The following is a 14,236-nucleotide window of genomic DNA, read 5'->3' on the forward strand; positions in this document are numbered from 1 at the left end:
CTCGGCTGCCACTTGGTCAGAAGGGGAAGAGCTATCGGACCTCCGGGAGGCCCCTTGGCTTCCAGCACTCCCACTGCGGGTGACAGCGGCCACAGCCGCTGCGACCGTGGGTCGTGCCTGCTCCTCCTCCGTTCCTGACCAAGTCGCCGGTTCAGGCAGACCTACCTGGCTTCCTGACACCCCGGTTGTTGGGGAACCATGCACCGAGATCTTACCTGGGAGCACTTCCGCTCCTGGACCGGCCCCAATCTCACCTGCCTGTTCCCCTCCTGCAGCAACAGAACCCCGCTGTGAAATCTCTGGGGACCCCACATTTGCTGTGGTAGCCCCCACCCCACACACTGGTCCTCCCCCTGCAGCACCCTGCTCTCTGCTTATCCCTGCAGAGGGCAACAGATCCCAGCTCACAGGCTGGTTACTTGTAGAGGCATTGTCACACCTTTCTCTGACCCCCTCCCCTGTCACAGCTGCAGCTGAGTGTGTGTCTATGGTGTCTATGCAAGCAGAAAAATCAGAGTTCACTCCCTCCTCCCTTACATCATTCATAGATAACACATTAACATTGTTAGGAGTCATGTCAGTACGGGCTGAAGGTTCAGCCCTTGGGGGGGGCCCAAACTGGGAGGTTATCTGCCCCAAATCTGTCCCAAGTAGCACGTTTGCAGGGATCCGATCAGTTACCCCCACCTCCCTCACCCCCCGCCCTGCGCCCCAGTCCACATAAATGTCAGCAACAGGCAGCGCCGGGTCAGTGCCTCCAATCCCGGAGACAGCGAGGGTTTTTCCAGGGATCAAGTCTTGGGGGGACACCATCTCAGGCCGCACCAGAGTCACCTCCGAGGCGCTGTCTCGCAGTCCTATGGTCACAGACCGGCCGACGGTGACAGGTTGGAAGCTGTCCAGGGACCTACCACCACCCCCACCCACACAATACACCTTGGGCGGCCCTTGGGACGGGGACGGAGCCGGGGCCTTGGGACGCTGAGGGCACATGGCCTTGAAGTGTCCAGGTAGGTTGCACTGGTGGCACCGCCTTGGCTCTGCCACGGGCCTGGAGAGGGGAGTTGAGGGGGACACCCCCTGCAGTCTAGGGGCAGGTGGGGCAGTCGCAGAATTCATCTTACCCCCTCTCCAGGTGCTGCTGGTGGCCGCTCTCCTGGCCTCAGGGGCCCGGTTGTTGGTGTAGTCATCGGCAAGGGCAGCTGTAGCCGTGGACCCCTTTGGCTTCTGGTCTCGGATGAACTGGCGGAGATCCTCAGGGCAGTTCCACAAGAGTTGCTCCGTGATGAACAAGTCCAGGATCTCCGGTCCGGTGGAAAGCTGCAGGCCTTGGGTCCAGTGGTCGGCAGCTCGGGCAAGTGCCCGCCGGTGGTCAGCCCAGGAGTCCTTTGGTCCCTTCTGTAGGCTCCGGAACTTCTTGCGGTAGGACTCTGGAGTGAGGTTGTACTGTTGGATCAGGGCCCGCTTGATGGTGTCGTAGCCCTGATCTGCCTCAGCAGGCAAGTCCCCAAGGACATCCAGGGCCTTACCCCTTAAACGGGGGGTCAGGTATTTGGCCCACTGGTCCTTGTCCAGATGGTGCTGCAAGCAAGTCCGTTCAAAAGCAGTCAAGAAAGAGTCCAAGTCTCCATCCTTCTCCAGCACTGGGAAGTCCTCAACACGGACCTTTGGAAGTTTGGTGTCTCGAAGGTCACGTGTGGCTGATGAGGGCCGGAGCTGAGCTAGCTGCAGCTGGTAGTCACGGTCTGCCTGTCGCTCTCGCTCTCGCTCTTCACGCGCTGCCTGCCGCTCTCGCTCCGCAGCCTCACGCTCTGCGTGCCGCTCTGCCCTGCGCTCTGCCAGGAGTTCCTTGTAGCCCTTCTGGTCTCCAGCCTGGAGAAGGGCCATAGCCATTTGAAGAAGGCTATCCGAGCCTCCCAGGCTCGGTGGAATGGCACGTGGTGATCTGCGGCATGCTGCAGAGCTAGGCGATTCACTGTCCCTTTCAGAGCGGAGGGCTGGCATCTGGCTCGTTGAGGAACCTTGGGTGAGCTGCTCCTCATCTTGTCCAGCAGTGCCAGGTTGCGCAATGTCCTCGGCAGAACGGTTTTCTGGCGTCGAGCTCCTGGAGGACTCGTGGGCAACCTCCTTATTGCTGTCCACAGCACCGTCCTCCCTCTCTTCGGCTCCTGCCTTAGCATTGGCCAGTTGCATAGCTCTGCTCCTGGTGCCATCAGCCATTCTTGCAGACTTTTGGTCACTGACACAGAACTGACACCTGATGCCTCCACACACCTCACAGTATCTGCACTCTGACACTCTAGTGTTGAGCTAGTCTGAAGACCCCAGCAGCCACAGCTGCTGCAGGCAGTCTTTAGTGTCTGGGAGTATGGGTCTCACACTCACACACACTATTATCTCGATCCCACCGCTATGCCACCAATATGTCACAAACCACCGGGGGGGTCACTCAGAAATCCCCCGCGCTGGCTACCAGTACGTCACAATCGGGGGGTAACAAGTGGGGTCACCCCTCCTTTATACCTCCCGACCGACAGACAGAGCACGTGACGCGCTCTCTAGCGCCCCTCTTATAGTCAGGCCAATTATGGAATTGCCCGACAATAAGCAAGGAGGCCGCTATACTACTTATGCCGATTATTGAAGGGTCCCCGGTGAGAGTAGGGTATATATTCCCCCGACCTCCGCGGGCGGAATATATAATATCTTCCCGAATCTCACTGGCCTCCCCACAATAATCCTTGGCACAACTCGCTGCCACCAACCGCTTCACGGTAACTATTAGCCGAACACACAGACGTGGGATTCAAGATCGAGATAACAGAACAGCCCAAGATTAATTATATAATTTAATCAGCCTAAAGCACACTAGAAACTACAATATATACAATAGGGAATCTACAGAATATACATATGTCAGAGTACAGTTACAATCAAAGCATGGGTTACAAACAGGCATACACAGTTCCAGCAGTTACCTTGTTGCGTCTGGCCACAGGGGGGCGCTGTAGACCAGGTTTCCAGGAACTCCCTCACAGGTCTTTCCCAACCAGGCCCCCGAGCAGAAGAACACTGGAAAATGGCCGAAGTAGGGTTATCAACCTGGGCAATCCAGGTCCCCTCCTACCTTAGTGACCTCACAGGGAAGCACTGCTCCACCCCTGGCTGGAGTTATGGACAAAATCCACAACATGGAATATGGCCATAACTTGGCCTGGGAGCGTCGTAGGCGGACGCCAATGCTCTCATTGTGACAGTTATGAATTTAGCTACAGAACGAGGGGACTCATGACCTGTCTGCCAGTTCCCCATTGGCTGATATCACGCCTGGGGCATTTCCCAATGTCCTGCTCCCATAAAAAGGGGGTGCCGGCATCGTCCACATGCGGAGACACCATTTTTATGGTTGCCATATTTATCGGAAATATGGCTTGCGAGATATGAACCATTTTTTACTGGAGTCGTTCTGTCTGGCTATTTCCATAGCCTTGCTAACTAGCTAGCAGCTCCTACTACAGGGTGACGGCAGGGAGTCATCCTGTGTCCATTGTCCTAAAGCCACCTAATTTCCATATCACAGGACATGGCCATGGGATTTGTTGCTAAACCAGTTGTGTGCTTCACAGATGCTGGACATCTGAGGACAAGAAGGGGGGGGGGGCACTGCCAGGGAGTGATGAGCGATTATGACTGGAGTCATAATTCATCTTCATATCCCGGGATTTGCCTCACACCAGGTGATAGCCGGGCTACTTCTCCTGCTCCGGGGGTTACTTCTCCTGCTCCGGGGGTTACGTCTCCTGCTCCGGGGGTTACGTCTCCTGCTCCGGGGGTTACGTCTCCTGCTCCGGGGGTTACGTCTCCTGCTCCGGGGGTTACGTCTCCTGCTCCGGGGGTTACGTCTCCTGCTCCGGGGGTTACTTCTCCTACTCCGGGGGTTACTTCTCCTGCTCCGGGGGTTACTTCTCCTGCTCCGGGGGTTACTTCTCCTGCTCCGTGGGTGATTTCTCCTGCTCCGGGGGTTGCTTCTCCTGCTCCGTGGGTTGCTTCTCCTGCTCCGGGGGTTGCTTCTCCTGCTCCGGGGGTTGCTTCTCCTGCTCCGGGGGTTGCTTCTCCTGCTCCGGGGGTTACTTCTCCTGCTCCGGGGGTTGCTTCTCCTGCTCCGGGGGTTACTTCTCCTGCTCCATGACCTTTTTGAACACAGTCAAGAACGCCTCCACATCATCACCCGGGATCATCTCTCCTTACCGCCTCCCGCACGTGTGAATAGTCCCCTTGATTTGGGGGGGGGGGGTGGTCGGTTGCTGTGCCACGGATCACCTCTGCCAGGAGATCCATTGCTGCTGCTGGATCTGTTGGATTGGGAGCCTGTTGCTGCAGGACCAGTTCTTTGACCACCTCCTCCATGATGTGCGACCGCTCGTCTACACTCATGGCCACCTTCATTTCTACTCACACAGCTGTGTGTTGAAGTAGGCACCTGCCGTACCACGCCCCGTGGTGGTGATACTTCAGCAGCTAGTCCCACCATATCTCTGACTGCTCGTTTACCTGGCCGTGATGCCCTATTAATACTGTCAGCACTATACGTGCTGGAGCTTGCTCCGAGCATACATCACTGAGGCTACCAACCTCGATGATACATATCCCCCTTCGAGGATTTTCCAGCTGCCATCTTTCTCCACTCTCGCAGAGCAGTATACAGACCCATAGAGTCATGATTGAGCCTGCACGCTGTTCTGTACGGTGTTTTCAGCAATCGGTGGGATCTCAGGCCCGGACCTCCACAGATCTGCAGCACCTTGCAGCCATGTAATATATATATATATACATTTTTTACAAGCGCTTGGTGCCCTGTAATCAATCTCTTGATTTTCCGTTACTTCCTTGTTGTTTCTTTCTCTTCTGCCCCGAGCTGCTGAGATCCCGGCTCCTCTGGAGATGTTTATGGGATTATCCCGGGACCCTCCGCGCTGTGTTTGTGGGATTATCCCCGGATATTCCCCGGTGTGTATGGCACTGTGCACATTAGTAGATTATGATGAATGAGGCCCCAGTGGTCGCACAATGGAGAGAGCGTCAGAGGGCGGCTGGTAATTAGCCGCTAATTAGAGGCTAATAGGATTGCACTGACTCCGCCGCTCGCTCACCCCGGACTCATTTCAAGGATTTGATCCTAATTACGTGACTGCGGCCTTGCCACTTATGTGCCGCCACAGTGTGACATGTTATATTACCGCCATCAATGTGTCTGGAGACCTCCATGTCATGTCTAAGCCTGTGGAGCAGCTCGAGAGGACGGAAACCAACCTGCAAAAAGTCCGCCACGGTCACCTCCATCAGCCAGAACTGAGCCTGACCTGGGGTCCACATCAGAGCACCCAAATCCCCCCCAATATCGGGGGCTTTCATTGTTTTCTCCGTTGCACCCCTACTCTGCTCCATCATAGTCTCCATTCTCCGCGACCCTTTCCCTTATTTAACCCTTGCTCTTCTCAAGGTGGCCGCCATCTTCCAGTGACGGGAGGTGGCCGCTCGAGGGTACAAAGTCTCGCCTCATCGGGGGTCCCTGGCCGTCCTGCCATTGTCTAACCTGACTGCTATGGCAATGACCCTCCAGCGACACTACAACTCTCAGCATGCCCCGCAGCTGCTGTCAGTAGTAGGTCTGCATTATTTATCTGCGCTGTTTCCGTATTGATTGGCGCTGACAGTCGGGGTCCTTGTTGGGCACTTGCCCCTCATCAGTCGAGCATTATATGGCGTCACGCTGCTGTTTACAAGCTATGAGCGGCTGCGACCGTGACCGGTGTGTGTATATGGATGTTTTATGTGGTAATCGATTATTTATGGCATTTACACGGGTGATTTATGCTTCCGGGCCCCGGTGATTGGTGTTATTGGCCTGTAGAGGTGCGGAGCTGTAGTTAATGGAGCGGACAGTTACATCTGTAGCTGGTATAATGGGAGCGTGCGGCCATGCTGCGCCCTGATGACAGGTCGCCCTCCTGCCCCTCGCCAGCCTCCGGGCCCGCTCCAATGCTTCACCCTGGCACACAACACTTAATATTCCGCTTCTCTGCGGCGATCGCCGTTATTTGTCCCGTATGTTTTCATCCATAAATGGTTTTCCTACCATCCCTGGAATTTTGGAAATTCCGTCTGAGCCGGGGGTGATGCTACCTGTGGGGGTGGAGGAGACGTCTCCTGCCCTGGCACCCGCCAAATATTCATTCTGCTGCAGGCGAGATCCATCACAGGAGGTAGCACCTGGAGCAGACGGTGGGGGTTATCCTCTTCATCTAGGGATGATTGTCTCTCCTATTTGTGAAGCACATCCCCGCGTCTGCCACGAGAAATACTGCATAGTGGTGCCACGATACTGTGTGTATATAATATTGTGCCCCCACATACAGCCCGTCACCACAATGCTATCACCATGGGAAAAATATACCATACGGCACAGGCACAAGTATGCCCCATCCCTCTATCATCACTGAGTGGCACCACATCCTGCTCCAGCTGTTATCTGTGCGGTGCAGAACCGGTGCCGGTGCTTTCTGTGCCGCAGATTATTCATTTATTGCGCGCGTTGAGTCCGAGCAGCTGGAATATTCCTAGTCTCCAGTGAAGTGCCCCGTTTTCCTCCTCTCCGTGCCCTGTTTTCGTCCTCTCCGCTCCCTGTTTTCGTCCTCTCCGTGCCCCATTTTCCTCCTCTCCGCGCCCCGGTTTCCTCCTCCCCGCGCCCCGGTTTCCTCCTCTCCGTGCCCCATTTTCCTCCTCTCCGTGCTCTGTTTTCCTCCTCTCCGTGCCCTGTTTTCCTCCTCTCCGTGCCCCGTTTTCCTCCTCTCCGTGCCCCGTTTTCCTCCTCTCCGTGCCCCGTTTTCCTCCTTTCCGTGCCCCGTTTTCCTCCTCTCCGTGCCCCGTTTCCCTCCTCTCTGCGCCCCGTTTTCCCTCCTCTCCGTGCCCCGGTTTCCTCCTCTCCGTGCCACGGTTTCCTCCTCTCCGTGCCCCGTTTTCCTCGTCTCTGCGCCCCGTTTTCCCTCCTCTCTGCGCCCCGTTTTCCCTCCTCTCTGCGCCCGTTTTCCCTCCTTTCCGCGCCCCGTTTTCCTCCTCTCCGCGCCCCGGTTTCCTTTTCTCCGTGCCCCGTTTTCCTCCTCTCTGCGCCCCGTTGTCCCTCCTCTCCGCTCCCCGTTCTCCTCTCTGCGCCCCGGTTTCCTCCTCTTCGCGCCCGTTTTCTCCTTTACGCTCCCTGTTTTCCCTCCTCTCCGCTCTCCTGTCTCCTCCTCTCCGCGCCCCCGTTTTCCTCCTCCCTGCGCCCCGTTTTCCTCCTCCCTGCGCCCCGTTTCCTCCTCTCCGTGCCCCGTTTTCCCTCCTCTCCGCTCCCCGTTCTCCTCTCCGCGCCCGTTTCCTCCTTTACGCTCCCTGTTTTCCCTCCTCTCCGCTCCCCGGTCTCCTCCTCTTCCGTGCCCCATTTTCCTCCTCCATGCGCCTTGTTTCCTCCTCTCCGCGCCCGTTTACCTCCTCTCCGCGCCCCGGTTTCCCTCCTCTCCGCTCCCCGGTCTCCTCCTCTCCGTGCCCCGTTTTCCTCCTCTCCGCGCCCTGTTTTCCTCCTCTCCGCTCCCCGGTCTCCTCCTCCCCGCGCCCCGTTTTCCTCCTCTCCGCTCGCCGGTCTCCTCCTCTCCGCGCCCCGTTTTCCTCCTCTCCGCTCCCCGGTCTCCTCCTCTCCGTGCCCCGTTTTCCTCCTCTCTGCGCCCCGTTTTCCTCCTCTCCGTGCCCCGTTTTCCTCCTCTCCGTTCCCCGGTCTCCTCCTCCCCGCGCCCCGTTTTCCTCCTCTCCGCTCCCCGGTCTCCTCCTCTCCGCGCCCCGTTTTCCTCCTCTCCGCGCCCCCGGTCTCCTCCTCTCCGCACCCTGTTTTCCTCCTCTCCGCGCCCCGGTCTCCTCCTCTCCGTGCCCCGTTTTCCTCCTCTCCGCGCCCCGGTCTCCTCCTCTCCGCGCCCTGTTTTCCTCCTCTCCGCGCCCCGGTCTCCTCCTCTCCGCGCCCTGTTTTCCTCCTCTCCGCGCCCTGTTTTCCTCCTCTCCGCGCCCCAGTCTCCTCCTCTCCGTGCCCCGTTTTCCTCCTCTCCGCGCCCCGGTTTCCTCCTCTCCGCGCCACGGTCTCCTCCTCTCCGTGCCCCGGTCTCCTCCTCTCCGTGTCCCGCTTTCCTCCTCTCCGCGCCCCAGTCTCCTCCTCTCCGTGCCCCGTTTTCCTCCTCTCTGCGCCCCGGTCTCCTCCTCTCCGTGCCCCATTTTCCTCCTCTCCGTGCCCCATTTTCCTCCTCTCCGTGCCCCATTTTCCTCCTCTCCGTGCCCCATTTTCCTCCTCTCCGTGCCCCATTTTCCTCCTCTCCGCGCCCCATTTTCCTCCTCCCCGTGCCCCGTTTTCCTCCTCTCCGCTCCCCGGTCTCCTCCTCCCCGCGCTCCGTTTTCCTCCTCTCCACTTCCCGGTCTCCTCCTCCCCGCGCCCCGTTTTCCTCCTCTCCACTCCCCGGTCTCCTCCTCTCCGCTCCCCGGTTTCCTCCTCTCCGCGCCCCGTTTTCCTCCTCTCCGCGCCCTGTTTTCCTCCTCTCCGCCCCCAGTTTTCCTCCTCCCCGCGCCCAGTTTTCCTCCTCTCTGCGCCCCGCTTCCCTCCTCTCCGCGCCCCGCTTCCCTCCTCTCCGCGACCCGGTTTCCCTCTTCACGCCCCGTTTTCCTCCTCCCCGCGCCCCATTTTCCTCCTCCCCGCGCCCCGTTTTCCTCCTCCCCGCGCCCCTGTCTCCTCCTCTCCGCGCCCTTGTCTCCTCCTCCCCGCTCCCCGGTCTCCCTCTTCTCCGCGCCCCGTTTCCCTCTTCTCTGCGCCCCGTTTCCCTCTTCTCTGCGCCCAGTTTCCCTCTTCTCCGCGCCCCGTTTCCCTCTTCTCCGCGCCCCGTTTCCCTCTTCTCCGCGCCCCGTTTTCCTCCTCTCCGCGCCCCGTTTTCCTCCTCCTTGCACCTGTTTCCTCCTCTCCGCACCCCGTTTCCTCCTCTCCGCACCCCGTTTCCTCCTCTCCGTGCCCCGCTTCCCTCCTCTCCGTGCCCCGTTTTCCTCCTCCCCGCGCCCCGTTTTCCTCCTCCCCCCGCCCCATTTTCCTCCTCCCCGCGCCCCCGATTTCCTCCTCCCCGTGCCCCGTTTTCCTCCTCCCCGCGCCCCGCTTCCCTCCTCTCCGCGCCCCGTTTTCCTCCTCCTTGCGCCCCGTTTTCCTCCTCCTTGCGCCCCGTTTTCCTCCTCCTTGCGCCCCGTTTTCCTCCTCCTTGCGCCCCGTTTTCCTCCTCCTTGCGCCCCGTTTTCCTCCTCTCTGCTCCCCGTTTCCCTCCTCTCTGCTCCCCGTTTCCTCCTCTCCGCGCCCCGCTTCCCTCCTCTCCGCGCCCCGCTTCCCTCCTCTCCGCGCCCCGCTTCCCTCCTCTCCGCGCCCCGCTTCCCTCCTCTCCGCGCCCCGCTTCCCTCCTCTCCGCGCCCCGCTTCCCTCCTCTCCGCGCCCCGCTTCCCTCCTCTCCGCGCCCCGCTTCCCTCTTCCCCGCGCCCCTGTCTCCTCCTCTCCGCGCCCTTGTCTCCTCCTCCCCGCGCCCTTGTCTCCTCCTCCCCGCGCCCTTGTCTCCTCCTCCCCGCTCCCCCGGTCTCCCTCTTCTCCGCGCCCCGTTTCCCTCTTCTCTGCGCCCCGTTTCCCTCTTCTCTGCGCCCCGTTTCCCTCTTCTCCGCGCCCCGTTTCCCTCTTCTCCGCGCCCCGTTTTCCTCCTCTCCGCGCCCCGTTTTCCTCCTCCTTGCACCTGTTTCCTCCTCTCCGCACCCCGTTTCCTCCTCTCCGCGCCCCGTTTCCTCCTCTCCGTGCCCCGCTTCCCTCCTCTCCGTGCCCCGTTTTCCTCCTCCCCGCGCCCCGTTTTCCTCCTCCCCGCGCCCCCGTTTTCCTCCTCCCCGCGCCCCATTTTCCTCCTCCCCGCGCCCCCGATTTCCTCCTCCCCGCGCCCCGTTTTCCTCCTCCCCGCGCCCCGTTTTCCTCCTCCCCGCGCCCCGCTTCCCTCCTCCCCGCGCCCCGTTTTCCTCCTCCCCGCGCCCCGTTTTCCTCCTCCCCGCGCCCCGCTTCCCTCCTCTCCGCGCCCCGTTTTCCTCCTCCTTGCGCCCCGTTTTCCTCCTCCTTGCGCCCCGTTTTCCTCCTCCTTGCGCCCCGTTTTCCTCCTCCTTGCGCCCCGTTTTCCTCCTCTCTGCTCCCCGTTTCCCTCCTCTCTGCTCCCCGTTTCCTCCTCTCCGCGCCCCGCTTCCCTCCTCTCCGCGCCCCGCTTCCCTCCTCTCCGCGCCCCGCTTCCCTCCTCTCCGCGCCCCGCTTCCCTCCTCTCCGCGCCCCGCTTCCCTCCTCTCCGCGCCCCGCTTCCCTCCTCCCCGCGCCCCGTTTTCCTCCTCCCCGCGCCCCGCTTCCCTCCTCCCCGCGCCCCGGTTTCCTCCTCCCCGCGCCCCGGTTTCCTCCTCCCCGCGCCCCGGTTTCCTCCTCCCCGCGCCCCGTTTCCTCCTCCCCGCGCCCCGTTTTCCTCCTCCCCGCGCTCCGTTTCCTCCGCGCCCCGTTTTCCTCCTCTCCGCGCCCCGTTTTCCTCCTCTCCGCGCCCCGTTTTCCTCCTCCCCGCGCCCCGTTTTCCTCCTCCCCGCGCCCCGTTTTCCTCCTCCCCGCGCCCCGTTTTCCTCCTCTCCGCGCCCCGTTTTCCTCCTCTCCGCGCCCCGTTTTCCTCCTCTCCGCGCCCCGTTTCCCTCTTCTCCGCGCCCCGTTTCCCTCTTCTCCGCGCCCCGTTTTCCTCCTCCTTGCGCCCCGTTTTCCTCCTCTCCGCGCCCCGTTTTCCTCCTCTCCGCGCCCCGTTTTCCTCCTCCTTGCACCCGTTTTCCTCCTCTCCGCTCCCCGTTTCCTCCTCTCCGCGCCCCGCTTCCCTCCTCCCCGTTTTCCTCCTCCCCGCGCCCCGTTTTCCTCCTCCCCGCGCCCCGTTTTCCTCCTCCCCGCGCCCCGTTTCCTGCTGTTTCTGCGCCGGTGTTTGACATTCTGTTCTTGTTTCCTAATCACATCTGAGGCGTAATCTCCACCCGGAGAAATGGCGCCACTTTACCACGAGTGTTTTTTTCACACTTGGCTAAATCACATTACGATAGAACAAAGTAGATGTAAAGTGCTGCTCTCCTCGGAGCCGCCGCGCACACCGCGCTGATTGCACGCCATTCAGACCTGCGACACAGGCGACATTAACCCCTCCGCTGCCGCTGATGTTCAGCACCTGGGCACACACCGGCCATTACACTGCCCTCATTAGCTCCATGCCTGACATTCGCACTAATTACACCCGTGATTTGGGGCCTCGGGGCCCTGGTGCATTCTGGGTGGCCCGGCCGCTGATTCCTGTGTTTGTTTTGGGCAGGATAGGTGAAGTTTCGGCGGTTGCCGGTTTGGAGGTGCGACCCCGCACATCCCGGGGGGATCGGATCATATCCTGCCCGGCTTCCTCTGTGCCCGGGCTCGGGGATCTCGGCTCTGAAAGGGGCCATTGTTCCAAGTTTTCTAACAAAACACGGTCGTCGCTGGTCCGCCGTCTACCGCTGCCTGTGAAAACTGTGTAGACAGACGGACAGACAGGGGCGTACGAACAGGGAAAGCTTTGTGTAACATTTGGCCTGATAAACCCACAGCGGAAAGCCCCGGGGCCACGCTGCGCAGATCAGCGAATGCCCCCCTCCATAATGCCCCATGTGCAGGGGGCCGCGCCGCCGCTTTATTTACATCTTCTGGCTTTGTTGTCCGGGCCTCGGCGATGGCCATGAAGCCTCGCAGTGTGCGGCGGATGAGTCGCTGCTTTGTGTCCTCCGCCGTGTTTAATGTCAGGCCGCCTTTGAACATGAGCTCGAGGCGTCGTAGAGGGACATAAAGCATGGCCGCCATCTGCCAGGAATCCAGCGACTATTAATATGCGTCTGATTAAGCCGCCATTGTGGTGGAGACCACCGCGCATTGCTGTGCCGTTAGGTCAGCCGTCCAGATATATCGGGGAACCCCGGCTGTATGGCGGCTCCCGCGGCTGGAGCGCGTTCATACCGCAGCCATACGACATTGTTATATGGATACCGCTCATCCCACCGCAACACAGGGAAAAGGAACGCAGAGAACCACAAATCTGGCGCTTCTGCAGTGACTGCGCCAATGTGGCAGAAGTGGCCCGCCAGCACCCGAGAGGCCACATCACAGGGCGGCAGCTCCAGACGGCGCCAGACTCTTTCCTCCTGTTACAAGTTTAGATTTGGGCCTAGAACATCACACGACGTCTCCGCGCAGGAACGTGACGTAACCTCCGGATGAGGGAGACACAATGGCGCAGACTGATGACAATGGCGGTCTGTGGCTGAGAGCAACTAACCAATCACAGCTCAGCTTTCATGTTACCAAAGTAGATACAGAATGAAAGCCGCACTCTGGTTGCTATGGGCAGCGGTGATATGCCGTCATACAGCAGATGTGGTGGAGGGCGGTGGAGATGTCGGACCGCTGCCGCCGCTCCTCTCCTGTATCTGGGTCTCCTGAAGCCTCTGTTTTCATCATCAAATTTTCACACAATGAATTTCCAGAGTGAAGTTGTGTGGATGTCTGTGCGGGCGCCAATACTTGTGCACAGTGTGGATGGGGTACAAGAATGGAGAGACCGTGGGAAAGGCGGAAACAAACCCGACCCCTCCACTGTCCCCCTATTACCCTGACCCCTCCACTGACCCTCTATTACCTGACCCCTCCCACTGACCCTCTATTACCTGACCCCTCCCACTGACCCTCTATTACCCCGACCCCTCCACTGACCCTCTATTACCCTGACCTTTCCACTAACCCTCTATTACTCTGACCCCTCCACTGACCCTCTATTACCCTGACCCCTCCCACTGACCCTCTATTACCCTGACCTTTCCACTAACCCTCTCTTACCCTGACCCCTCCACTGACCCTCTATTACCCCAACCCCTCCCACTAACCCTCTCTTACCCTGACCCCTCCACTAACCCTCTATTACTCTGACCCCTCCACTGACCCTCTATTACCCGACCCCTCCACTGACCCTCTATTACCCTGACCTTTCCACTAACCCTCTCTTACCCCGACCCCTCCACTGACCCTCTATTACCCTGACCCCTCCCACTGACCCTCTATTACCCTGACCTTTCCACTAACCCTCTCTTACCCTGACCCCTCCACTGACCCTCTATTACCCCAACCCCTCCACTGACCCTCTGTTACCCGACCCCTCCACTGACCCTCTATTACCCTGACCTTTCCACTAACCCTCTCTTACCCTGACCCCTCCCACTGACCCTCTATTACCCTGACCCCTCCCACTAACCCTCTCTTACCCTGACCCCTCCACTAACCCTCTATTACTCTGACCCCTCCACTGACCCTCTATTACCCGACCCCTCCACTGACCCTCTATTACCCTGACCTTTCCACTAACCCTCTCTTACCCCGACCCCTCCACTGACCCTCTATTACCCTGACCCCTCCCACTGACCCTCTATTACCCTGACCTTTCCACTAACCCTCTCTTACCCTGACCCCTCCACTGACCCTCTATTACCCCAACCCCTCCACTGACCCTCTGTTACCCGACCCCTCCACTGACCCTCTATTACCCTGACCTTTCCACTAACCCTCTCTTACCCCGACCCCTCCACTGACCCTCTATTACCCCGACCCCTCCACTGACCCTCTATTACCCCGACCCCTCCACTGACCCTCTATTACCCCGACCCCTCCACTGACCCTCTATTACCCCGACCCCTCCACTGACCCTCTATTACCCGACCCCTCACTTTCCCTCTATTTCCTTGACCTCCCCCTCTTTCCCATTATTACCCCTCCCCCTCCTGCTGTCCGTCTGATTCCCCAGCCCCCCAACCCCCCCAATGTCTCTATAATGACCCCGACCCCCCAGTCTAGATTGTCATTAACCCTTCTCGCCCCTTTCTCCCCAGGACGTGTCTTGGCGCCAGAGACCCGTACTGCGGTTGGGACAGTAAGAAGAAGCGCTGCACCACCCTGGAGGACAGCTCCAACATGAGCCTGTGGATCCAGAACATCACAGACTGCCCGGTGAGTGGCGGTGGCACCGTGCGGCGGCAGGGGGCGGGCAACACAAGTCACATGCTCAATAAAGGAATTGCCTCATTTTAAATAACA

The 14,236-nt window shown here is 59.8% G+C and overlaps 1 protein-coding gene across 2 annotated transcripts in view; it reads left to right on the plus strand.

The window, feature by feature from the left end:
• Window positions 1-14,236, plus strand: part of SEMA5B (semaphorin 5B) — a 359,347-nt gene that overhangs the window by 282,702 nt on the left and 62,409 nt on the right. For both annotated transcript variants that reach the window (XM_075317013.1, XM_075317012.1), the window contains exon 13: window positions 14,032-14,149. In XM_075317013.1, coding sequence (XP_075173128.1) covers window positions 14,032-14,149 — 118 coding nt within the window. The remainder of the gene's footprint in view (window positions 1-14,031; window positions 14,150-14,236) is intronic.

The sequence above is a fragment of the Anomaloglossus baeobatrachus genome, chromosome 7, assembly GCF_048569485.1.
Source record: "Anomaloglossus baeobatrachus isolate aAnoBae1 chromosome 7, aAnoBae1.hap1, whole genome shotgun sequence".
Taxonomy (NCBI): Eukaryota; Metazoa; Chordata; class Amphibia; order Anura; family Aromobatidae; genus Anomaloglossus; species Anomaloglossus baeobatrachus.